The 26,805-nt window shown below is 39.7% G+C and overlaps 1 protein-coding gene across 1 annotated transcript; it reads right to left on the bottom strand.

Moving 5' to 3' along the window:
* Positions 1-512: 512 nt before the first annotated feature.
* On the bottom strand, positions 513-25,695 carry LOC134360187 (myosin-4-like). Its single transcript, XM_063074235.1, has 38 exons — positions 25,492-25,695; positions 25,175-25,318; positions 22,432-22,588; positions 22,320-22,347; positions 22,120-22,228; positions 21,916-22,008; positions 21,693-21,756; positions 21,492-21,590; positions 20,730-20,833; positions 20,291-20,429; positions 19,810-19,928; positions 16,908-17,057; positions 16,640-16,810; positions 16,241-16,541; positions 16,063-16,136; positions 15,799-15,886; positions 14,577-14,694; positions 14,344-14,467; positions 13,911-14,047; positions 13,552-13,807; positions 13,225-13,467; positions 12,953-13,129; positions 12,716-12,861; positions 12,249-12,339; positions 11,753-12,142; positions 11,518-11,644; positions 10,752-10,870; positions 7,524-7,720; positions 7,230-7,413; positions 6,527-6,692; positions 6,125-6,249; positions 3,796-4,104; positions 3,341-3,544; positions 2,179-2,304; positions 1,893-2,063; positions 1,699-1,803; positions 1,499-1,594; positions 513-665 (listed from the first exon to the last, which is right to left on the bottom strand). Exons 1-38 carry the CDS (start codon positions 25,693-25,695, stop codon positions 513-515), a joined length of 5,808 nt encoding a protein of 1,935 aa, XP_062930305.1.
* Positions 25,696-26,805: the final 1,110 nt, after the last annotated feature.

The following is a 26,805-nucleotide window of genomic DNA, read 5'->3' as shown; positions in this document are numbered from 1 at the left end:
TATGTTTACAGTATATGATTATTACAAACAAAAGTATATGTAAATTTTAATTAATTACCACTATAATTAGTGATTCCAGGAATGAAATGGTTATCATATGAGGGATGTTTGTACTCGCTGGAATTTAGAAGGATTGGGGGAGGTGGTGGTGGTGGAGATCTCATTGAAACCTTTCGAATTTGGAAAGGCGGAGCAGATGTGGACAGGACTTTTCCATTGTGGGAGAGTCAAGGACAACAGGGCACAGCGCCCTTTCAAAGCAGAGATGAGGAGAAATTTCTTTAGCCAAAGGGTGGTGAATTTGTTGCTACATGCAGCTGTGGAGGCCAGGTTGCTGCGTGTATATAAGGCAGAGATTGATAGGTTCTTGATTGGACATGGCATCAAAGGTGACGGGGAGAAGGCCGGAAATCAAGGTTGAGCCAGGAGCAGCCATGATTGAATGGCGGAGCAGACTCGATGGGCCAAATGGCCTAATTCTGCTCCTGTGTCTCATGGTCTTATAGTTAAAGTTACTTGAGCCACAATACCTTTGTAGAAATCTCCCGGGTTTTAGTTCTGAGTTTGTTGACTTGAGACTCTGCAATGTCAGCACGTTCCTCGGCTTCCTCCAGTTCATGCTGCACCTTCCTGAACTTGGACAGGTGCATGTTGGCCTGTTCCTCCTATAGGAATATAGTATGAGACATCATTAGATTGCAGGTTGAAACACTGGTGATAGGAAAATATAAACAATCACTTGACACTCCTATAAATTTTAATAGCTTTATTGCCAATTTCCGTTATTTCATCAGAACAGTGGGCACTTTAAATAGGAATAGTCATACAGCTGAAATTATTGTATCCCAGTGACTTCTGTATGCATTGTGTGTGAAGACTGGAAATTGGACTGCTTAGTATATTTGATCTTTTGCATGTACATATTGAATTTAAACACAGCATAGACAGACCAAAATTGTTTTATTATATCTTAAAGCATTTGCTGATGTCTTCTGTCGAATTGGAAACCTTCCTGTTATAATTTTATCTTATTTGGCAGTGGCTAAGAACAGAGATAATGAGTATGTATTTATTATTAGGATTTTGTCTTGTGAAGCTTTGAAAGATTTGTGTTGAGGCTACAATTCACCACTATATTTCAAAAAAGTAGAGCAAGTCAAATATACAAATCGTCCACGGACACAATGATGTGCACTGCCATAGGCAATGTTGACAGAAGTGTTAATTACAAATTGGCAAGTATGATAAATGGGTTTCAGGCAATTCCCAGGTCATCCACATCAGATTAAGAAATGAAATTATTTACTAAATGGCAGAAAGTTAAAGGCTGTGGGGATCAAAGGGGCTTGTGGTTTCTGCTTTAAGGTCATAAAGTATTGGAGATTAACACACATAACTGAAACAGGTCTGAATATTTAAATTTCATCATAAAATTTCATCATGTATCATAAAAACTCATAAACTTTTCGAAAAAGCAATTTGAACTAGAATTACTTACAGACTCCTCACATTGTCTCTTATATGACTTAACCTTCAGCTGCAGCTTGTCAACCAAGTCCTGTAGTCTCAGGACATTCTTTCTCTCTTCCTCTGACTGTGAAAATCATGAAAGAAGCAAAATTTGTGCTCAGTTTGAAGATTAATAAGTATTGCTATATCCCACAGTTCATGCCACTCCTAATCACTCCCTTGCAGTACCTGATATGTCAGTTCCTTGACTCTTCTCTCGTACTTGCGAACACCTTTAATGGCATCAGCACCGTGTTTCTGCTCAGCTTCCAGCTCATTTTCCAGCTCGCGCACCTAAATCAGCCAGCAAATGAGATTTGTTAATATCTATTCGTTTCCTAAGGTTTCAGTATGTATAACACTAAAATAACCTCATTGTTTACCCTAGCCTCCAGTTTCTGGAGCTGCTTCTTTCCTCCTTTCAATGCCAGTTGCTCAGCCTCATCCAGACGATGCTGCAGATCCTTCACTGTCTGCTCAAGGTTCTTCTTCATTCTCTCCAGGTGAGCACTGGTGTCCTGTTCCTTCTTCAGCTCTTCAGCCATCATGGCAGCCTTGCAATATGAGGCAATTGGACAAATCATTATTCAAGCTCAAAATCTAAATCATACCAGTAAGATAGTTAAAATAAGAATCAGTATTTATATTTTAAAAAAACTTCTGATTTACATCAGTGATAGCCTTCTTGGCTTTCTCTTCAGCATTTCTTGACTCCTGGATAGTTTCTTCCATTTCAGACTGAAGGTGGTTCAGGTCAGCATCCAGCTTCTTCTTTGTATTGATGAGGCTTGTGTTCTGCAGGAAAAGACAATTCTTGAAAAAGTTTTGTGGCATAACCAATGTTAATATCAAACCACAGTGCAGGTGGGTGGAACATTGTTGCAATGAACTATGTAAAAACAAAATAGAGAGTGCATCATCAATCATCATCTGAACTCTATATTGCTGCCAATGGTTCTATGGAAGGGATATTTGATATCATGCTGTGAAGAGATTTAGACACTTATTATTAAATTAGTTTCCAATACTGTATTGCGTATGTATTGCATGATTCCCAGAAACTGAAAACATTTCAGTGAACGTGCCCAGCAAACTATAGCCTTCTAACATCTGCTGGATGATGCTGAGGATGTTCTACGAGTCTGTGGTGGCCAGTGCGATCATGTTTGCTATTGTGTGCTGGGGCAGCAGGCTGAGGGTAGCAGACACCAACAGAATCAACAAACTCATTCGTAAGGCCAGTGATGTTGTGGGGATGGATCTGGACTCTCTGACGGTGGTGTCTGAAACGAGGATGCTGTCCAAGTTGCATGCCATCTTGGACAATGTCTCCCGTCCACTACATAATGTACTGGTTGGGCACAGGAGTACATTCAGCCAGAGACTCATTCCACCGAGATGCAATACAGAGTGTCATAGGAAGTCATTCCTGCCTGTGGCCATCAAACTTCACAACTCCTCCCTTGGAGGGTCAGACACCCTGAGCCAGTTGGCTGGTCCTGGACTTATTTCCTGGCATAATTTACATATTACTATTTAACTATTTATGGTTTTATTACTATTTAATTATTTATGGTGCAACTGTAACAAAAACCAATTTCCCCCGGGATCATCAAAGAATGACTATGAATATGACTATCAATAGAGGACTGTCTCATAAGCCAGGTAGGCTGCTGGACAGGAACAATTAACTAAAAATAACAATAAGATTCTGCTAAGTTCATCCTGAAGCTTCTCCACTTCTGAACAATTTTAGTTTGTAACCTTAGCACCATGCCGGTATATAGCAGGATCTGCATGCGCATTGGATTCAAAGTGTGAGGAGACAAACCTGAGTGTGCAACAGTGTAACCCTCTCACTGACATCAACCAGCTCTTGCTCAGCAATTTTGCGAGATCTGTCTGTCTGTTCCAGAGCTGCTCTCATTTCTTCAATCTCAGCCTGTTGCAAACCACTTCTGCGTTCCACCATGGCTAACTGCTCCTTCAAGTCTTCTTGACTTCTGCAAGCATCATCCAGCTGTAACTGAGTGTCCTGTTTAGAAAGCAGGATTCCTTTGTTATCAGATATTACAATAAATTCTTCATATTCACATTGTATTCATGTAAATTTAAAATTCAATGAAAGGTTTATTTTTGCTTAAAATTTCAAATTGCAAGCAAAGTATTATTAGCAAAACTTAATTATGTAAATATCATATTTTATGATGATAGATAATTGCATAATATTTGGAGCTAAGTACCAATTAAATGTAAACAAGGAATTAATTCCCCCATCATACAAACCTTTAATTGACCCTGCAGGTTTCTGAGATGTTTCTGAGCTTCTGAAGCCTGACGATTGGCATGTCCCAGCTGAATCTCCATTTCATTTAGATCGCCCTCCATTTTCTTCTTGATTCTAAGAGCATCATTTCTGCTCCTGACTTCAGCCTCCAAAGCACTTTGCATCGTGTCCACAACTCTCTGATGGTTCCTCTTCACCTGATCAATCTCCTCATCTTTCTCTGCAATCTTCCTGTCAACTTCAGATTTCACTTGGTTCAGTTCCAGCTGAATACGGAGGATCTTGCTCTCCTCATGTTCCAGAGAGGCCTACAAGAGGGGTCAAGTGAACTTGAGTATGTCCACACATTGTTATCATAAAGGTTCCTTTGATACGATGCATTAAATTCACGTATCTTTCTGGAATACTACATTATAAAATTATTTCATGCGCAGTGATCAATTTAACAACTCTACAGATTTTCTCATCCTACACTTTCAAAAATTATTAGAACCAGAGCAGATTGTAGAATGCTGAATTACAGAAGTCTCCAAGTGAGAGATGTTTTGCTCTTATCAAGTCTATTTGGAAAATTAGCTAATGCAATTTTCCTGAACCTCATTCTTGGGGATGCTTTCAATCTATTTTCATTTTTCTATTTACAAATGACTGATGAGGTATAAGAGTTTGTTTTATCTTGTGTGTGACCTTTGTTTATTCCTATCTCCTAGGGAAGAATTATGTGAGGTGTAAATTCATTAAGTTGATATCATGGCACAAGTGTATAGAAAGAGATAGGATTTAAGCATATGCTTAAAAAAGGAAGAGGGAATTGTAGTTGGGGGGTACCTCAGTGGTGGTGTGATTAAAACTGATGATGAGCAAAATGTCAGAATTATAGGAGCATGGTGGTTGTGGGGCTGGCAGAGATGAACAGCTTAGTGGTTTTAAATGGATATTTGCCAGACCAAGTATCTCAGTGACCACAGAAGAAAACATTTTTTAATATCTGTGTATTACTTATAAGCCAAACAAGCTGTTTAAAACCCCATTACATCTTGATCTTGTAAACTGGGGTTGGTAACTTAATGTTGGCATCCTTCTGGGAATATACAAAATAAAAGTGCATGCATCGGAGTTTTAAAGCAGATCATGTTATAGTTCATATCCGCTTTCTAATGAAAGGACTTGTGCCTAAAATGCATGTAGGCCATAGGGCATAGGTGCTGAATTAGGCCATTCAGCACATTGAGTCTGCTCCACCATTCAATCATAGCTTATTTACTAATCTCTCTCAACACCATTCTCCTCCTAACCGTTGATACCCTTACTATGTCATTGTTCCGTTTGGCTGTTCCCGTTTAGTGCTCCTTTCTCCTTTATTATGCCCTGATTTCAATCATTAGATTTCCAATTGCTGCTAGTTTACCTAATTATAGTACACCTCGTTTTCATCAGAGACTGTGACAAAAGTACGATGGCTTCTCTATCACAGGTTCTCAGTTTGTTGGTTTATTCTCGTGTAATACCACATTCTCTTGTCCGCTTAGAACCGTTAGTTCTAAGTTCAGTTCCAAGTTCTGCTCTAGTTTCAAGATAGTCCCTGTATATACTTTCACCTTGTCAAGATTCCTCCGGTTCGCTGTTCTATGTTCACGTCTACGCCAGCATCCCCAACTCAGTTGACGTGCCGGTGTCCTGCCCTTGGGTTCTCCTCAGTCATACTAATCAAGAACCTATCAACCTTGCTTTAAACATATCCAGTGACTTGGCCCTTTTGGCTGTCTGTGGCAATAAATTCCGCAGACTCACCACTCTTCAGCTAAAGAAATTCCTCCTCATCTCTCTTCTAAGGGGACATTCCTTGTTTCTGAAACTGTGCTTCAATGTTCTCCAGCTACAGTGTACCTAGAAATTCTCATCCAGTGTGCAGTACCTATGAAATTAATTTCATGATATCTAATTTATAGCATTACTAACAGGTGATGAATTTCCAAAATAAACCAGTTCCATTTCTACTGATGCTGGTTGGCCAACTAAATAATTTCAGCATTTACTTTTCTAGGAGCCCTTCAATCCACTCTCTTCTGTTAATAAGGTCTGCCTTAAAGTCTAACTGTAAACTCTTAACAATTTGCTATAAAGGATTAATTTAAATCTTGCTGTTTATTCCAAGGTAAGGAGCCTGTGCTTTGAGAAGAGTAATCATCTTTTACTGTTTAGCCTGTTCCTTTTGAATTTAGCCCTTTTAAGTCTATATAGATGTGAAAACTCTTCATGCATTCAGTCGGTGTGACAAACCTGCTGGACCATTTGGTCTAAAGTTCAGTATAATTAAATATATTTTACCTCTGCCTCCTCCAATGCAGACTGAATTTCACTCTTCTCCTGTTCAGCTGTCTTCTTTGCCTTTTCCATCTCATGGATAGCCTTTCCACTTTCACCTAGTTGCTCAGTCAGATCAGAAATCTCCTCTATTTTATGAAAATGAATTTCAAATTAGGTCTATTTTGTTGGTTAAAACTGAGATTTAATTTCAAGTAGATTTTGAAGCAATAAGGATGGTGCTATCAGGATGTCTGAACAGTCCTTCACAGCGTCAGGATTTCAGCACGAAATAATTACTGTGTTTCACTGTTCCATTATGCAGGCAGTTTTAGTTAAATCTGAACCAGGTAGTCTTAATTTCCAGTGGTTCAATAAGTTCAACAATTTAAAACATTTACGTGACAGGCACAGTTTTGCACTTACGTTGTAGATTCTTGTTCTCTCGTTTAAGAGTTTCCAGTTGCTCCAGAGCCTCTTCATATGCATTCTTCATCTTGAAGATCTCAGTACTTAGACCTCGTGATTCCTTCTGAGCAGCCTCCAGCTCAGCATGGGTTTCCTCATGCTTTTGTTTCCAGTCTGCCAGAATCTATACAGTATAGTAGCAAAAGTTATACTGTAGTTGTAAAACAGGAATTGTATTCTGCACTACAATTATAGTCCTGATGTATTCCTGCATTAACCAAAAAATTCTTAATTGTGTGTTTGAATAGCTACAATGCAATTCAATACTCCATACTTTGTAAGGACAAAATAGTGCAATTATGGAACTAAAGAGCATCATTACTGAGTTTAAATAGCCCTGCACATTCGATAGGGTCACAGTGCACTTTAAACTTGAAATAATTAATTACTTTAACCATTCAACTGTTTCTTTCTCCAGATTGCTTGCAAGTTCATTTAGTGAAACTCTATCCATTTTGTCATGGAAATTTTGAGCTAGCATTCATAAATGTTTGCAAGTGAGTGCCGTGTGTAAGTGGTTAAACCCCTTCATTTAACATCAGATCTAGTCTGAATATAGAGTGATGCAGCCACTGTAGAGACACTCTGACAGTGAAATTCTTGAATATCAACATGTTAGAATGACAGAAACAGCAACATAGTGGAAAAATTCTGCACTTACTTTGTCAAAGTTCTTTTGTTTCTTGTCTAGAGCTGCTGCTGCTGAGTTTGCCCTCTCTAAATCTACCATCAGATCTTCCACTTCACCCTGCAATCTCTGCTTCGTCTTTTCCAATGAAGCACATTTGGAGTTCACAGCTTCAATGTGCTCTTCTGCATCCTGCAGGCGTTGAGCAAGTTTTTTCCTGAAAAGTAAGAGAACCGGCATAACAACATTTTCTCCCAGGAAGTGAAGAACACAAATAGTCATTGACAGAATGTGGTGGGAGAACCCAGGTTACTTCTTATTACATACTTGGCTTCTTCCAGTTCCTCTGTGCGCTGAATTGCATCAGTTTCATATTTCGTTCTCCACTGAGCCACTTCGCTGTTGGCCTTGGACATTCCACGTTGGAGCTCAGCCTTTGCCTCTACTTCCTCTTCATATTGTTCACGGAGGAGATCACAGTCATGGCGGGCAGATTGCAGAGCATGTGCCAGTGCACCCTTAGCCTGAAATCATTGTGTTAAATGATGAAACAGCCAGTACCTCTGATTCTTAGTGAATTACTGAACCTAGATAACTTATGATGAATAGAAATACTCTTCCAAAGGTAAAATAGCAAGTTGGTTTATAAAAAAAAATCCAGAGATATGATGGCACAGATTTTTCTTTTGATCTAGCAACATAACTTTGTTGAAATGTTCCAAATTGGGACAAATTCTATTCAGATGAGTCCTGCCTATGAATCAATTAAGGCTGAGAAAAGAAGCTAACAGATGACATTGCTATGTTCCCACTGTTCCTGACTTTCCATGAACTTTCCTTAGAAAGAGATGTAGGGCATAGGATCGAGAGATGTAGAATCTTTGTTGGTAAGGAAATTGCAATGGTAAAAATACTTTGATGGGAGTTATATACAGGCCTCTAAACAGTAACCAGGATGTGGGCAATGGGAGGTAGAAAAAAAGTGTCAAAAGGGCGAGATTAAATTAGTCTTGTCGGATTTCAATATGCAGATAGATTGGGAAAATCATGTTGGTGCTGGATCCCAAGAGAGAGAATTTGTAGAATGCCTATTGGATGGCTTTTCAGAGCAACATGTGGCTGAATGCACTAGGGGTTCAGATATTCTGGATTGGCTGTTGTGTAATGAACCAAATTTGATTAGGGAGTTTAAAGTAAAGGAGCCCTTGGAGAGAGCAATCATAATATGAGAGAATTCACACAGCAATATGAGAGGGAGAAGCTAAAGGCAGATGTATCAGTGTTATAGTGATGTAAAGAGAATTTTAGTGGCATGGAAGAGGAGTTCGCCAAAGTTGATTGGAAGGGTACACTAGCAAGGATGATGGCAGAACATCAATGTCTGGAGTTTCTGGGAGCAACTCAGAAGGCACAGGATCGTTACATCCCAAAGGAGAAGTAGTATTCTGCAACCATGGCTGACAAGGGAAGACAAAGACAACATAAGAGCAAAAGAGGGCATATAATAGGGCAAGAATTAGTGGGAAGTTAGAGGATTTGGAAACTTTTAAACCCAACAAAAATCAACTGAAAAAAGCCATGGGGGGAAAAATGAAATATGAAGGTAAGCTAGCCAATAAGATACCAAAGGTTTTTTTTCAGATATTTAAAGAGTAAAACAGGCAAGAGCTGATACTGGACCACTGGAAAATGACACTGGAGAGGTCATAACAGGAGACGAGGAAATGGCAAAGTAACAGAGTAAGTATGTTGCATTGGTCTTCATGGCAGGAGATACTAGCAGAATACCAGAAGTTTGAGTGGGTCAGGGGACGGAAGTGAGTGCAGTTTTTATTACTCGGGAGAAGGTGCTTAGGAAGCTGAAAGAGCTGAAAATAAATAAGTCATCAGTAACTGATGAACTACATCCCAGGATTCTGAAAGAGGTAGCTGAAGGGATTGTGAAGGCATTGGGAATGATCTTTCAAGATTCACTAATCTGGCATGTTTCCAGAGGACTGGAAAATTGCGAATGTCACTCCCTCTTTAAGAAAAGAAATTATAAGATGGTTCGCCTGATCTCTGTGGTTGGGATGATACTGGAATCAATTGTTAAGGTGGTGGTTTCAGGGTACTTGGTGGCACATTATAAAATAGGCCAAAGTCAGCATGGTTTTCTTAAGGGAAAACCTTGCCTGACAATTCTGTTGAAATTCTTTGAGGAAATAACAAGCAGGATAGACAAAGGAGAACTGGTGGATTCTGTGTACTTGGATTTTCAGAAGGCCTTTTACAAGGTGCCACACTTGAGGCTGCTTAACAAGATAAGTGCCCATGGTATTACAGGAAAGATACTAGCTTGGTAGAGCATAGGCTGATTGTCAGGAGGCAATGAGTGGGAATAAAGGCAGCCCTTTTTGATTGGCTGCTGGTGACTAGTGGTGTTCCTCAGCATCATTGTTTGGGGTGCTACTTCCTGCGTTTTATGTCAGTGAATTGGATGCTGGAATTGATTGCTTTGTGGCCAAGTTTGCAGACGATACAAAGAGAGGTGAAGGAGCAGCTGGTGTTGAGGAAGTAGGGAGGTTGACGAAGGAATTACACAGATTAGGAGAATGGACAACGAAGTGGCAGATGGAATACAGTGTCAGGAAGTATATGGTTATGCACTTTGGTAGAAGGAATAAAAGTATAGACTCATTTCTGAATACAGAGAAAATACAAAAATCTGAGGCACAAAGGAACTTGGGAGTACCTGTGCAGAATTCCCTGAAGGTGAGGAAGGCAAATGCAATGTTAGCATTCATTTCAAGAGGACTAGAATTTAAAAACAAGAATGTAATGCTGGGACTTTATTAGTCATTGGTCAGACCACATATGTAGTATTCTGAACAGTATTTGGCACTTTATCTAAGAATATACTGATACTGGAGAGGGTTCAGAGGAAGTTCTACACAGAGAAACAAGAATGATTTCGGGATTGAAAGGCACAGATGAGGAGAGATTTCTTTAATCAGAGCATGGTGAATATGTGGTATTCATTGCCACAGGCAGCTGTGGGGACCAAGTCATTGGGTGCATTTAAGGCAGACATTGATAGGTTCTTAATTAGTCAGTGTGTAAAACGTTCTGCAGAGAGGGCAGGAGAATGAGGTTGAAACGAAATGGAATAGCAATGACAAAATGGCAGAGCATACTCGATGGGCTAAATGGCTTGATTCTGCTCCTCCAATTTATCATCATATTTTTGTTGTACTTGAATACTATTAAAAGTTTTTGAAGGTGTAAAATCTGAGGAAATTACTTGCATACTTTTAAATAGTTGGAATAATTAAGAATTGTAGTAATATTAAAAAGTTATAGAATGTTCTTTCTCAAACAAGACTGGAGCTCACTACTCAAATGACTGGGCTTCTTCCTTTCTACAAATATGGACATCATGAACTTTCTGGTAATTATGAGGTTAAATGTTTGAGATACACTACAGCGTTCACCAGCAAGGTATGCCCCATTCTTTTTTTGTATGAATTTTCTTGTTAAACTAATATTGAAGATGTATAGTAATTATATTGGTACCTTTGTTTCTTCTTCCAGCTGTCTTTTGAGTTCCTCAATCTGCTGAGTATATCCTTGTCTCCCTCTTGTCAACTGAGATACTAAGGCCTCTCTCTCCTCCACCTGGCGGATCAGTTCCCCTGAAAATCAGAAATAGTCATAAGTATTTCAGGATGTATGTTGTATCTATTTCTATGACCTTAAACATGCCTTTGAAAATTATATCAACATTGCAGAGTACTTCCTGTATGATTATGCAGAAACCATTCAGCATATAAATAATTGATTTGTAACAAGTACTAGTCAGAGATGTTATGTTCTAGTGTGAGAAAGTATGATCTGAGAGAGTCAGTCACATCACATAGGGATTTGTGTCCTTTCCAGGATGTGGAAGGGATGGAGGCTATAGGTCTGCTCAGATATAAAGTTAAAATCCAACTCAACTTGGTAACTGGCATACACAAGGTACTGTAACTGGTAACAATCTTTTCCCCAGGATAAGGAAGTCCAAAACTAACATGGGTTTTGGGTGCAATGGGAAGACTTAGAAGGGAATTTAGGCAACTTTTTCATGCATAGGGTGATGAGTATATGCAATGGAAATAATCCTGACGTGGGTTAAGCGCTGAGCCTGATCCGCAAGGTCTAACCCAACCTGAACTGGCTGAGTTAATTTGGGTCTCTATCAAACTTTGCCTTCTAGCTTGTCTATGAATTTTATTTTATGCTTTCTAAAATTTTTACAGGGTCACAAGAATTACATTATCAACATAGAACTGATCAATACCATTTTCTGTTGCAAAACGTGCTTTCTGAGCTGATAAGTCGTTGATCAAACGTTGATGTTCATCATGTTTGGTCTTCATTTCACTGACCTGGTCCTCCAGTGTCCTGGCTATTTTCTCAAGGTTTGCCTAAAACCAGAACATTCAGTTTTGAAAAGATGCAAAACAATCTGTACATAGTTTATGAGTTAAAGTTAATTCTGCATGTGTAGTAGTTAGTGCCCTCTGTCACTATACCTTAGCTTTGGACACTGATTCCATGTTGCTGGCAAGGTCATCAACTTCCATCTTCAGCTCACTCTTTTCCTTCTCGAGTTTCTGTTTCACACGTTGTAGATTATCGATTTGTTCCCCAAGTTCTGCAACACTGTCAGCCTGCTTCTTGCGAAGAGCAGCAGCTGTGGCTTCATGCTGGAGGGTAGATTCTTCAAGGTCACGGCGCATTTTCTGAAATTCTGTCTCTCGTTTCTTGTTCATTTCAATCTGAGTTGCAGTTGCCCCACCAGCTTCTTCCAGTCGCTCACTGATCTCTTCAAGTTCCCGAGAAAGATCAGCTCTCAGTTTCTCAGTCTTAGCACGAGCAGCACGTTCAGCTTCAATCTCTTCCTCAAGCTCCTCAATACGAGCCTTAAGATAAACATGCATTGATTATAATGACGGAACCAGTAACGTCAATACAGACGTATGACCTTTACTGAATGCCATTGATAAATTCACTAGACATATACGTCACCTGTAATTCTTTAATCTTTTTCTGCAGCTGGGAAGCCATTGCCTGCTCATCTTCAACTTTGCTTTGAAGCTGGCTGATTTCAAACTCTTTCCTTTCGATAGAAAGAGTAAAAGATACAAATTAAACTAATCTGTTAATGAAGTTCTGTAATATTAGCAAATTCAGTTTCTTAATATTTTCTCTGACATACTGAGGCAATAATTGTGTGATAAATAATTCATACTTAAATAAGTCTTAATTCCCCGTTAGTACATTGTTACCTACTACAAGAATGTTCAGTGTTTTAGATAATGACAGGTATTTTTTGAGTTCTACCACGGATATTTTGGGATATACATCCTCAAAGTAACATAAAATCTTTGACTAAAGGGCCTATGTTTTGATTAGCAAGTTCTATATGCTAATCATGGTCATTTAAGCAACGGATTGGAACAAAGATTGATTTCGCTCAGAAGTTAAATACTTACTTCTTTAGTTTCTCATCCAGTTGTTGCCTGTCATTCTCCAAATCCATTACTACTTCTTGTGACAGCTTCAAATCACCTTCAAGCTTTCTCTTAGAACGCTCAAGATCCATGCGGAGTTTCTTCTCCTGCTCCAGAGAGCCTTCAAGCTTTTAAAAGCAAAATACTATTTTATCAAGATTCAATTCAAAGAAAGAATTTCTAAAAGTTATGTGATTTATTGTTATTTTGAATACCTACATCATCAACTTGCTGTTCCAATTTAGTCTTTGTTTTGGTCAGAGTGTTGACTTTGTCTTCCTCAGCCTGGAGGTCATCCAGGGTTTGCTGATGGGCCTCCTGGAGGGCTTTCTTTTCCTTTGTTAACTTAGCGATGCTTTCATCAAGAGTGGCCATTTCTTCAGTGAGATTTTTAACCTATGTTCAGCAAACAAATATGATTAGAGTGAATTAAATACATACAATCATCACATATCTAAAAACTTCTAAGTGTTTATGGCCATCATAATCACCTTGTTCTCAGTGGCGTGTTTCTCTTTTTCAACTTTGGCCAATGTCAGCTCCAAGTCATCAATATCTTTCTTCAGTTCTGAACACTCATCCTCCAGTTTCCTTTTCTTAGCTGTTAGCTCAGCATTTATCTCCTCTTCATCTTCCAGTCTTTCATTAGCTTCCTTCAATTTAGCCTCCAGCTGAATTTTATTTTTAATCAGTCCCTCACATCTTTCCTCTGCATCTGCCAGAGTTTCACTTTCCTGTCATAAAATGATACAATGCATTATACCAGGCTATGTGTTTTGTAACGTGTACACATGCATAACAATAGTCAATGTAGATACCGCTTGGACTTGAAGTTGGAGATCATTCTTTTCCTGTACGAGGGCCACCATTTTCTCTTCTAATTCCTTCCTCCGGGCTTCAGATTTGGCAAGCGCTTCCTTAGTTTTCTCAAACTCTTCTTTCATATTTGCCATTTCCTTTTCAGTTTCAGCACTCTTCAGAAGAGGTTTGATCTTGAAGTACAGTTGCATCCATGGCCAGTGTTTGACATTTGTGAATGCACGGATGTTGTACTGCAGAGTATACAGTGCTTCCCTAGAGGACAGAGTAAAATGAACAGAGATTATATTTTTACTTGAATGATTTAAAATGTGTTTATTTCAAATTACTTTTTGATACTCTGAAAAGCAACATTTACCTTCTTTCCATCATTCTCTTAAATTCAACTCTCATCAAGAAGCCACGACACATAGCCTGAGTACGGGTAACAAGCTGTGCTAACTTTTCATCTCTCATCTCTTCAAGTAAACCCAAGAGACCAGCCTTGAAAAACACCTGAAGCAAAGTAAGTAACCATTTTAATGTTCAATTCTCAAAAAACAACACATTTTACAAAGACAAATTTAATTTGTTTTCATGCTCATAAGTGTATCAGAAAATTAGTCTAGGATGTATATTTTTTCTGAACTGACCCCGGTGGAGTAGTTTTGAAGTTGCTCCACTTATCCAGACCATAGTAACATTAAAGAGGTATATCAATTCAAAGGTATCCAGATTACATTCAAAACTATATTTACAATTCATCACCTTGGTATTTCACATGAACAAACTTGCAGTTTCCACATTTTTACCTTGGTGTGTCCAAACTTGTACTGGGTATGATCTACATCAATAGATCCCAATAACTTCTCAGACGCCTTCTTGCTATCAATGAACTGGCCTTCTGGGATGGCACTTGCATTTAGAACTCGGTACCTGTTGCATTTGAGTTTTACACATGTTACAGCTGATTTTCATTTCAATTACTTATACTGAAGAATTGATTTACATGGAAAAGTAAGATGTTGACTTTGCTATATCTTACCTTTGCTTGAAGTCACCATAAATGATTCTGCTTGGGAACCCCTTTCTGCAAATTCTGATACCTTCCAGCACACCATTGCACCTCAGCTGGTGTATGACAAGGTGATTCTCCATAGCACCTGATAGATTTTAAATGATCATTAAAACACAACAACAGATTGGTTTTATCTTCTTTTCATTTAATGTAAAACAAATAAATACCATTACGTGTTTCAGATGCATTATTTTCACTGAATGGAAAAAAAAATACAGGTTGAGTACAGCTCGTCCAAAATGCTTGGGGCTTTAAGTGTTTTCGATTTTGGATTTTGGAATAAATAATAAGATACCTCGGGATCGCCATCATTTCCAACTCTGCATTTATGTGCTACATTTAAGCAGGCTTTCTCTTACATTTGTTAGTTACACACTTGCACTTAACGATGAAGATTATTACATACCAGTAATGTAATGAAAATGTAATGTGTGCAAGGTCACAAAAGCAGTACAGTAACATCAGGAGAATACCTGACTGAGGTGTTGAACAACTACAAACAATGATAGACTTCCAGTCTCCACCTACGATATTGTCAGACTGGTTTGGGTTCCTCGAGGCTTGGATTCAGACTCCGAGCCAGAGACTGGACAAGGACCCAGAACCTGGGGCTTGACTTGGGCTCAGACTCCGGAACTTGGCAAGACAGGACGTGGTCTTGGGAGACAGGACAAGGCGAGGCTACTGGTCAGAACGAGAGACTCCTGGGCAAGACGAGAGAACACAGTACAGGGCTGGGCGAGGCACATGGACAGGACGAGAACACGAAGCTTTGCCTTGGTCATCAGTGACCCTTTAAAATTTAATTTAATTCTGTTACGTAAGGTGTAAAAACAATCAGCATTGTAGACTATTCTGGTGTTAGATTTTAGTAACTAGCAGATGCTTTAAAATTTTAATGTTGTGCCTTTTCTTAATTTTTTTGCAACCAGCCTGCTAAATATTCACAATCACCTTCAATTTTCAGTTTGTTGTGATATGATCAGCATACCATTAAGCAGCATTTGTTCACTCTGACACTGACAATACATGGCAGAGACCTCCCAGTGCAATTTTCTATTTGTGATGTCATGTCAGTGCTCAAAAAAAAAATCAGATTTCGAAGACTTTGGATTTTGGAAATTCATATAAGGGGTACTCAACCTGTATTGATTTTTGCTGTATCTTACATTACATGAAATAAACTCACCTGGTGTCTTTGTTTCATTGGGAATGATACAACGCACAAAATGTGGATGTGTGCTTCTCAGGTTAGTCATCAGCTTGCCCAAGTTTTCCTTTGAGATAAATAACAAACTGATATTAATCTCTATTTTATCTTATGGTGTGTAGCAAAACCACATACAGCTGTTCTACATTTGATTGACTTTCTACATTCAATCAGTATTTTGTTAGTTAATTCAATTATGGTGAGACATGCTTCGATATAGACTGAAATAAACAAAATTCTTACTCTAAACAGAGCAGATACTGTCTGGAAGGAACCACCCTTCTTTTTACCTCCTTTCTTGGCACCACCGCCTTCACCTGTAAAGAAACAACATAGTTGTTTGTTCTAAACACCAGGAAAGGGAAGGAAGAAATGCTGACAAAATAATTGTTTCTAATGACTGTCTGTGTCAGAACTTTACCTTCGGGAGGTGCAGCATAGAGATGAGCCAAGAGTTTCATTGACGATTTCTGGAACAGCCCAGTTACAGTTTCATTCAGTGGATCCTTGTTCTTATCCAGCCAGCCATTAACATTGTAGTCAACAGTGCCAGCATAATGGACCAGTGAGAAATGGGCTTCAGCCTTTCCTTTGGCAGGTTTGGGCTTCTGGAAGTTGTTTGACTTACCAAGATGCTGATCATACAGTTTATTCTTGAAGGTATGGTCTGTGGCCTTGGGGACAATACACTCCTCTTCAAGGATTGAGAAGATGCCCATAGGCTGTGGGAATCCCAATGTTTCTTTTGGTGAGTGTTTACATCAGCATAATACATGATAAATATTGACCTTTCCTGAATGTCTTACACATCATTACCCACCTTCTCAATAAGTTCAATGCAAGCAGCCAGATCCATACCAAAGTCAATGAATTCCCATTCAATTCCTTCCTTCTTGTACTCCTCTTGTTCCAGAACAAACATGTGGTGGTTGAAGAACTGTTGCAGTTTCTCATTAGTGAAGTTGATACATAATTGCTCCAGGCTGTTCAACTACACACATAGAAAGATACGTGGGATACTTAGTAAAATTTAATTGTCATTTAACTAAAAACTTATTCAAATCAATGTTTATGTTTCTGATACTTACATCAAAAATTTCAAAACCGGCAATATCCAGCACACCAATGAAATACTGCCTGGCCTGCTTTGTGTCCAGTTGTTGATTAATACGGATGACCATCCATAGGAACATTTTCTCAAAAATGGATTTGGAAAGAGCACCAACTGAATTATACACCTGAAAGAATATAACTTGATCAATACTTGAAAAATCTTCTACATATCCATTGTTCTAATTACAGTGGATTCTGGTTATTTGGACCATCATTTAATTGGGGTAGCTGTAAATTTGTTATAACTCTTAAAGTACAAAAACTAATTGAGAAAGTAGCCAGAATTCCCTTTATTTGGGATACTATGTTCCTTAACTAGTACTGGAGACTATTGCCAAATTAATTTCTGACAGCTTCTAACAAGTGCAGTTTTGTGGTTGTTGGACACTAAACCATGCTTAGACCAAACAGTGTTTAAATAGCTTCAGTTGCATGTGGTTGTGTTCAAAAATGAGCGATATTTGTCACTGGTATTTGTTGAGAAATAAGCAATAAGGTAATTCAGAATTGTTGTGCTCACTGCGGTTTCAAGCATTCAGGCTTGATGCCTGAAACAGCCAGCAGTGAAAATGAGACTATTTTGCTCCTTTAACAAGTTAGGAACGACCAAGAATTTTAAGCTATCCACAATTGTCTTGAATGGTACAATGCAATTGATGACTTGGTGGATGCAATCGTCAAAACCTTTTATGGAGGTAGTTCATTATCTGCATTAGGTGTTTATGCTGATTTTGTTCATTTATAGTCAATCAAATGTAAAGACAAATGTAGGTCCCCTGCAGACAGAAACAGGTGAATTGATTATGGGGAGCAAGGACATGGCAGACCAATTGAATAATTACTTTGGTTCTGTCTTCACTAAGGAGGACATAAATAATCTTCCAGAAATAGTAGGGGACAGAGGGTCCAGTGAGATGGAGGAACTGAGCGAAATACATGTTAGTAGGGAAGTGGTGTTAGGTAAATTGAAGGGATTGAAGGCAGATAAATCCCCAGGGCCAGATGGTCTGCATCCTAGAGTGCTTTAGGAAGTAGCCCAAGAAATAGTGATAATTTTTCAAAACTCGTTAGATTCTGGACTAGTTCCTGAGGATTGGAGGGTGGCTAATGTAACTCCACTTTTTAAAAAAGGAGGGAGAGAGAAACCGGGGAATTATAGACCAGTTAGCCTAACGTCGGTGGTGGGGAAACTGCTGGAGTCAGTTATCAAGGATGTGATAACAGCACATTTGGAAAGTGGTGAAATGATCGGACAAAGTCAGCATGGATTTGTGAAAGGAAAATCATGTCTGACGAATCTCATAGAATTTTTTGAGGATGTAACTAGTAGAGTGGATAGGGGAGAACCAGTGGATGTGGTATATTTGGATTTTCAAAAGGCTTTTGACAAGGTCCCGCACAGGAGATTAGTGTGCAAACTTAAAGCACATGGTATTGGGGGTAAGGTGTTGGTGTGAGTGGAGAATTGGTTAGCAGACAGGAAGCAAAGAGTGGGAATAAACGGGACCTTTTCAGAATGGCAGGCGGTGACTAGTGGGGTACCGCAAGGCTCAGTGCTGGGACCCCAGTTGTTTACAATATATATTAATGACTTGGATGAGGGAATTAAATGCAGCATCTCCAAGTTTGCGGATGACACGAAGCTGGGCGGCAGTGTTAGCTGTGAGGAGGATGCTAAGAGGATGCAGGGTGACTTGGATAGGTTGGGTGAGTGGGCAAATTCATGGCAGATGCAATTTAATGTGGATAAATGTGAAGTTATCCACTTTGGTGGCAAAAATAGGAAAACAGATTATTATCTGAATGGTGGACGATTAGGAAAAGGGGAGGTGCAACGAGACCTGGGTGTCATTATACACCAGTCATTGAAAGTGGGCGTGCAGGTACAGCAGGCGGTGAAAAAGGCGAATGGTATGCTGGCATTTATAGCGAGAGGATTCGAGTACAGGAGCAGGGAGGCACTACTGCAGTTGTACAAGGCCTTGGTGAGACCACACCTGGAGTATTGTGTGCAGTTTTGGTCCCCTAATCTGAGGAAAGACATCCTTGCCATAGAGGGAGTACAAAGAAGGTTCACCAGATTGATTCCTGGGATGGCAGGACTTTCATATGAAGAAAGACTGGATGAACTGGGCTTGTACTCGTTGGAATTTAGAAGATTGAGGGGGTATCTGATTGAAACGTATAAGATCCTAAAGGGATTGGACAGGCTAGATGCAGGAAGATTGTTGCCTATGTTGGGGAAGTCCAAAATGAGGGGCCACAGTTTGAGGATAGAGGGGAAGCCTTTTAGGACCGAGATTAGGAAAAACTTCTTCACACAGAGAGTGGTGAATCTGTGGAATTCTCTGCCACAGGAAAACAGTTGAGGCCAGTTCATTGGCTATATTTAAGAGGGAGTTAGATATGGCCCTTGTGGCTACGGGGGTCAGGGGGTATGGAGGGAAGGCTGGGGCGGGGTTCTGAATTGGATGATCAGCCATGATCATAATAAATGGCGGTGCAGGCTCGAAGGGCCGAATGGCCTACTCCTGCACCTATTTTCTATGTTTCTATGTTAAAAGAACAGAGCAACATACATTGGATGAGTTACTCCGTCAATACCTATATGGAACTAATACTAATACATACACAGTTTTATAGTACTGTCATATTGTTAGTGTTGTAATCACCTGCTTTTCATTTAAATACACAACTTGTCACTCAGTTAAAAGGTAGTTTGTCTTTTTTATACTTTTTTTTAACTATTTCCTTAAAGCTTCAGCTAATTGGGGAGCTGTTTACTTGGGCCAAAATGTACTGGTCCCCATGTGTCCCTATTAACCAGAATCCATTGTAAATACACAAACATCTTACTTGAAGTTTTTATAACTGTACCTGCTGAACAGTCTGACCTTTGGTCACAAATTCATTGCCAACCTTTACTCGTGGAAAGCACAATGCCTTTAGTAAATCTGCTGAGTTCAGACCAGTCAAGTAGGCAACTTTGTCAGCATCTAACACAAAGTAAGAAGTAATCAAGTGTGTTAGAAATACTAAAGATATGAATCAATGTTACGACTGTGGCTGATCACTAAATTCTCTAAGCAAAAATACTGAGTATGCAATTAGTATTTAAAACGAGTTCTCTGGTTTAAGATGTGCATTACCTGAACAAAAACATACTGTACACACAAACACGAAGAATTCTTTCCAGTATATTTCCCAAGTATAAAGCTGCAAATCACTTCGACACAAGTTCATTTCCTTTACTCTTTAGACTTTGAAAGAACTTCAATGTTAGCCAGATTGAAGTTTGATTTGGAATATGTTAAATTTAGTAAATAATAAAATTCTGTGAGTTTCGTGCAAGTGTTACCTTCTGTGCCATCGGGCTCTGCCTGCTCTTCACGCTGCTTTTGCTTGAATTTCAAATTTCCAAAGTGCATTACTGCTCCAGTGAGTTTGTAGATGCCCCACTTCTCATCATTGGTGAAGCCCAGGACATCGATGGCAGTCTGTACACCAAACAGCAGAATTAGCATCCAACAAAAATACCCACATAAAAGTTTTCTCAGCTTTATTAGGAAAGCTTGTGTAGTTTGACGTATCTTCATGCAACATGTTTCAGCTCAGTTTTTCACAAATTTTAATGTTTTATATTTGGAGAGCGGATTATCTTATTTTTTGATCTTTTAACTCAACTTGTTTGGTTAGTGAAGTGGATTACAGTTATTGGATCCAGATACAAAATATTTGAAAAATTAACGAACCATTAGTCAAGAAGATGTAAATGAAGCTATATTGTAAGTACTCACATCAGTTGCCACTAATTCTTCTTTATCATCGATACTAGAAACAGTGATTTCACCCTGGCTGACAAATGGGTAATCATAGGGGTTGGTGGTAATGAGACAAGCCTCTGCCAAAAACAAATGCTTTGTTAGTGGAATTGTGATGTACCAAATGAAAGGCCACAAGTTATCTAATAATGTCATTTGATTTTGTCTCTTCCTTTCAAACAGCTTGTTGAATTGAATTAGATGAGAGTTTTCAAAATGAGGCAGTAACAAATCATTGAAAGACTGCATGAAAAATAGCATTGCAAATAGTGCATACTGAAGACGCAAGAAACACTGCAGATGCTGGAAATCTGGAGCAACAGACAAAAATGCTGGTCAGCCAGCATCAGTGGAGCAATCAGCGTTTCAGACCCAACCCTTTCGCCAAGACTGGAAAGAATGAATGCAGAACCAGAATAAATGAGTAAGGAGAGCGGTAGGACAATGAGCTGGCAGGTGATATATGAATATTAATTCCATGGAGGAAGAAACTTAGATGGGAGGTGATAAGTGGAAGATGCAAAGGGCAGAAGATAGAATCGATTAGGAGAGGACTGGAATAAAGGGAAAGATGGAGAAGTGGAAGGAAGGAAGGCAGGTGTGAGTGGTAAAGAGCCTACAAGAATAAGGAGGGAGGGAGCACAGGGGAATGGTTATATAGTGAAATTTGTTGGCAGAAATCTTTCACATGTTAATGCAAATATAAATATATCAACATTCAAAAACTTCGAACCTTACCAACAATTTCAGGTTTGTGATTAGTTGTCATTTGGTAGAAAATGTGGTAACTCCTTTCAGCTTTCAGCTGGAATGTCACTCTGGATTTTTCCAGTAGATCTGGAGAGTTATGAGTTAATGTAAATTTAGTATAGAACAGACCAACATGATAGCAATTTGATTTACAACTAATATTTCCATTTCCGTTTCCACTGCACTTACAAGTTTCAATGTCAGCAGAAGCCAGTTTCCCCGTGGTACCGAAGTGAATTCTGATGAATTTACCCTTGATGTGAAAGATATTCAAGTCAACGGTGAAACAAAGTCAGAGAACATGCACAATATAAAGTTATTGAAACCTTTCTATTGTTAAACTGGACAGTTAATAGATCTTACATTGTGGGGTGTAACGGCTGTAACAGTCGTAAAGTTTGAAGACACTTACAAAGCGAGACGAATTGTCGTTTCTCACAGTCTTGGCATTACCGAAGGCTTCCAACAGCGGGTTGGCCTGGATGATTTGATCCTCCAGGGTCCCCTGTAAAAATAGTTTTGGTTATCAGAAGTTAGTCATTTATTGAGTGAAGAAGGAGATTGCAGCTAAGCAACGAAAAGTTTCCGATGTCAATGAAATTAGTTCTAACTGTACCTTGCCAGATGGCTCCTTCTTCTTGCCGGGTTCACCAGCAGCTGCGACCAATGCAAAGTACTGGATGACACGTTTCGTGTTCACAGTCTTGCCGGCACCGGATTCTCCGCTGAAGACGAGAGCATAGCGTGAAGAACTCAATAGCTGTGCCACAAATAATAAAGTGATTTTAAAAGGCTACCAGAATCTACAACACTTACGTGATCAAGATCGACTGGTTTTCCCGATCTGTAAGACAAAGAAACGAAAGATGGATGAATTTGTGTCATGATTTCGATTTTAGGAAAAACACTGGAAAAAGGGATTATTTACCAGTCAACATGAACTGATAAGCATTATCAGAGATGGAGAAGATGTGGGGAGGAGCTTCTTGACGTTTCTTGCCCCTGTAGCCAGCCACGACCTCAGCATTGTACACAGGCAACCACTTGTAGGGGTTCACGGTGACACAGAACAACCCGGAGTAGGTCTGAAGGCAGAGAAGATACTTACAATTAACGATTAACCTTGTTTTTCATTTTTCCTTAAATTTAAAGAATTTGCAAGAACAATGCTTTTCGTTGTCTCAGAGAAGCAGGCATAACTGGTGGCATTATTGTGTCCCAGTCTCAGGGTTCAATAATAATCCTGAATGCTGTTTCTGGAGTTTGAAAATTCTCCACATGACTTAATGGGGTTCACCAAATACTACAGTTTCATTCTACAGCCCAAGTATGTGTTGGCAATTTTCCAGGTAAGTGGTCCTTGGTGTAGTTGGGTGTCCAGAGAATCGCAGAAAATTGATGTGTTTTGAGAGGAGAATATGTAACTGTAAAATAACTAGGAATAGGATTATTCTAGGAGTCAACATGTACTTGATCTACTCAATTTTCCCATCTGTGTTGTAGAAAATGTGATAAAAAGGCATTTATCTAAAACCAAAATATATGCAGTACTTGGCTTTGTAAATAAAGCAAGAACAATGTCGTATTTGCTGAAACGCTATTATCAACGAGATCCAACGAGGTGCAGTTTTTGGAATTGAACGAAAAAAAAAGACTGCTGGAGGTCTACGGGTCAATCGGTATTTGTGGAGGCAAAAGAACAGTCGATGTTTCAAGTCGCAGCCCTAATGCAGAAATGTCGACTTTTCCCCACAAATGATACTTGACTCGTCTAGTTCCTCCAGCGTTTTTTTATTTGCTTTATAAATCACCTATTGTAGTTTGTTGTGAAATTCCTTTCAACGGAGGGCGCAAGTAAGTTTACTTCAATGAATATGTATGTTACCAAAAATTGGAGAGACCGCGTCATGTTAGACCTCCAAACCTATTCTGGTACTGCTCCCCAACTTTTCCTTCGGTACATTGATGACTACATTGGTGCTGCTTCCTGCCCCCATGCTGAGCTCGTCAATTTCATCAACTTTACTTCTAACTTCCACTCAGCTCTCAAATTCACTTGGTCGGTCTATCTCGGACACCTCTCTCCCCTTTCTCGATCTCTCGGTCTCAATCTCTGGAGACAGACTGTCCACTGACATCTTCTACAAGCCCACTGACTCTCATAAATACCTCAACTATACCTCTTCCCACCCCGCCACATGCAAAAATGCCATTCCCTATTCCCAGTTCCTCCGTCTCCGCCGCATCTGCTCCGAGGATGAGGTTTTCCGTTCCAGGATATCTCAAATGTCCTCTTTCTTTAAGGATCGTGGTTTCCCTTCTGCTGTCATCAATGAAGCCCTCACCCGCATCTCCTCCATTTCCCGTACTTCGGCTCTCACCCCATCCTCCCGCCACCACAACAGAGACAGAGTTCCCCTTGTCCTTACCTACCACACCACCAGCCTCCGGATCCAGCACATTATCCTCCACAACTTCCGCCACCTTCAGCAGGACCCCACCACTAAGCACATCTTTCCCTCTCCACCCCTCTCCGCTTTCCGCAGGGATCGGTCCCTCCGCGACTCCCTGGTCCACACGTCCCTCCCCACGGATCTTCCACCCGGCACTTATCCCTGTAAGTGCAAGTGCTACACCTGTCCCTACACTTCCTCTCTTGCCACCATTCAGGGCCCCAAACAGTCCTTCCAGGTGAGGTAACACTTGTGAGTCTGTTGGGATCATCTATTGCATCCGGTGCTCCCGGTGCGGCCTCCTCTGCATCGGTGAATCCCGACGCCGACTGGGGGACCGCTTCGTCGAGCACCGCCACAACAGACAGGATCTCCCGGTAGCCACCCACTTCAACTCTGCTTCCTACTCCCATTCAGATATGCCCATACATGGCCTCCTCTACTGCCATGATGAGGATAAACTCAGGTTGGAGGAGCAACACCTCATATACCATCTAGGTAGTCTCCAACCCCTTGGTATGAACATAGAATTCTCCAACTTCCGGTAATTCCCTCCCCCTCTCTGCCTATCACCTCCCTCATGGTTCCGCCTCCTTCTACTGCCCATTGTGTTTTCCCCTATTCTTTCTTCATCTTTCCTGCCTATCACCTCCCTGCCTCCCCTCCCCCACCCCTTTGTAAAATTACTGGTTTTTCAACTGAAACCTACCAGCCTTCTCCTTCCCACCCTCCCTTCACCTTCTTTATAGGGCCTCTGCCCCTTCCCTCTTCAGTCCTGACGAAGGGTTCCGGCCCGAAACGTCGACTGATCTTTTCCACGGATGTTGTCCCACCTGCTGAGTTCCTCCAGCGTGTTGTGAGTGTTGCTCTGACCCCAGCATCTGCAGATTATTTTGTGTTTCCAAGTCATGTTTGAATAGGTAAAGATTAAATAGTTGTCAGGAGGCTAAATTACTAAAGAACCTGGAATTGTTGGAGGTGGCAAGAGTCGATTAATTAAATTACTTTCTGCACCGGGATTTATTTGCATCCAGAATGCATTATTCGAAGTTGAAGAAATCACATTCAACTGTACTTTTAAAAAAGATTCACTAATGTAAGGAACAATATCGCAGGGGGTCGGGAAAATGTATGGAGAATAGAACTAATTAGACGGCCGTGTCACAGAATGACTGCCTTCTCTGGGTTATTATGATCATCTAACAATATTGTACTTACGTAGATCATCCAGGCTGCATAACGCTCTTTGAGGTTAAACAACACGGATGCCTCATTCAGATGAGTCAGCATAGCCATGTCTTCGATTTTATCGAATTTTGGAGGGTTCATTGGCAGGACATCTTCGTCTTTAACGGTTACGGACTGAAAGGAATCAACAGGTACATGTAAATAAATATGGCAACGGCACAGACTCGATGGGCAAAACTGCCTAATTCTACTCATGCCTTAAGGCACGGACAACCATGTTGTATTTAAGAAAAGTTGAGCCATCTTAAGCCAACAAGAGTTTTCAGTATAATTTAACATTAACTGACCCTCTTGTCTTTTTCTGTCTCTACGGTGGTTTTGCTACCCTCCTTGCTCTTGACTGTGGCCTTCACATACAATTCTTTGCTATCGGGGACGTAGCAGGCGGTTTTAGCATCGAACGGTCGGTTCTGCGCCTCGAGTCTTTCTTTATCCGACTTCCGTAAAAACGGCGCCGCCGACCCAAACACTGCCATTTCTGCGTCCCCCATGGCTTCGGTCTATCGCTGGAATATACAAGGAACATTTAAATTACTTAATCTCGCATAATATCAGCATACTGCTTGCATTGCTTGTAGAAAACAATAAATTCTGCTTTTTTTTAAATGCGGCATAACACTAAACTATGATTTAGAGAGAAGCATTAATTTTTCTCCTTTATTTCTGAGTTTCTGAATTTTCTTTTGATTGTTTTTGTCCCCTATCGTTGCTGATTGATAAAGTACAATGCATTTATAACAATTATATGAACATCTTATTTAAATGATTATCCTTCACCCTTCAGTGCATTTAGATCTCTGAAATAATCGCGTTTTGTGATCTGATTGAGACCATATTAAAATACAGTTTCTACCTTGACTATTAAAAAGCCTGCATATCTAATTTTTGGCTGTGCATTCAGCTTGAACTATTATTCATAAGAAATCTTTTCTAACTCATACTATAATAGATACAGTTACTTTAAGGATAATAAAATGAGGGAACCAGTCGGAAGTTTTGTGTTTGCACATCTTTATCGTGAACTATTAATTTGTTTGGCATGTTCAGAGTGGTAAGTAAATGATTCCAGTGATAGTATTTTTTCAATTAATTTAATATTAAAACGTATGGTTTGGGAATTGTGGGAAGTATTAGTAACTGCCACAGTTGCATAAAGTATGTGAATATTTACATTTCATTAAACTAACCTACAACAGTACTTCTGGATAAGAACAGCTGCATCGGTTGCGGCTTAGGTTAACAACTCAGGTATTATGATTGAAGTGTTTAGCATACCACTAACTTAGACGTTCTGTGCTTAAAAGTGAAACAACACATTCAACAAAACATAACTACGTATAAGTGAACTTTGCTTATTCGCGTTATGCTCAACAAAAGGAGTTCACACTTGCTTGATTTTAACGTATTACCTTTGTCAGTCCCCGGTAAGATTCTCTACTTGTACGCCAACTCTACCAAAAGAAAAACAAAACAGTGGGTAAATTCACTTCTCTTTCTTTCTCTCTGATTTAAGTATGCTGATTACATTTGAGTCTTGGGTAATCATTGATAATTTCCTGGATTATTCTGTTGTGAAGAATATACCATATTTTACACAGCTT

Source organism: Mobula hypostoma, chromosome 22, assembly GCF_963921235.1.
Source record: "Mobula hypostoma chromosome 22, sMobHyp1.1, whole genome shotgun sequence".
NCBI classification, from domain to species: domain Eukaryota; kingdom Metazoa; phylum Chordata; class Chondrichthyes; order Myliobatiformes; family Myliobatidae; genus Mobula; species Mobula hypostoma.
The sequence above is the reverse complement of the archived record's forward strand: the minus strand, read 5'-3'. Positions and strand labels throughout refer to the sequence as shown.

What these genes read in the sequence shown, in the direction of transcription:
- LOC134360187 (XM_063074235.1), bottom strand. Translation starts at nt 25,695, where the DNA reads ATGGGGGACGCAGAAATGGCAGTGTTTGGGTCGGCGGCGCCGTTTTTA. An exon ending in CAGTATCTGCTCTGTTTAGA is followed by an intron (nt 15,887 to 16,062) that starts GTAAGAATTTTG and finishes TTTATCTCAAAG; the next exon opens with GAAAACTTGGGCAAGCTGAT. An exon ending in CTGCATTGGAGGAGGCAGAG is followed by an intron (nt 4,105 to 6,124) that starts GTAAAATATATT and finishes CCCCTCTTGTAG; the next exon opens with GCCTCTCTGGAACATGAGGA.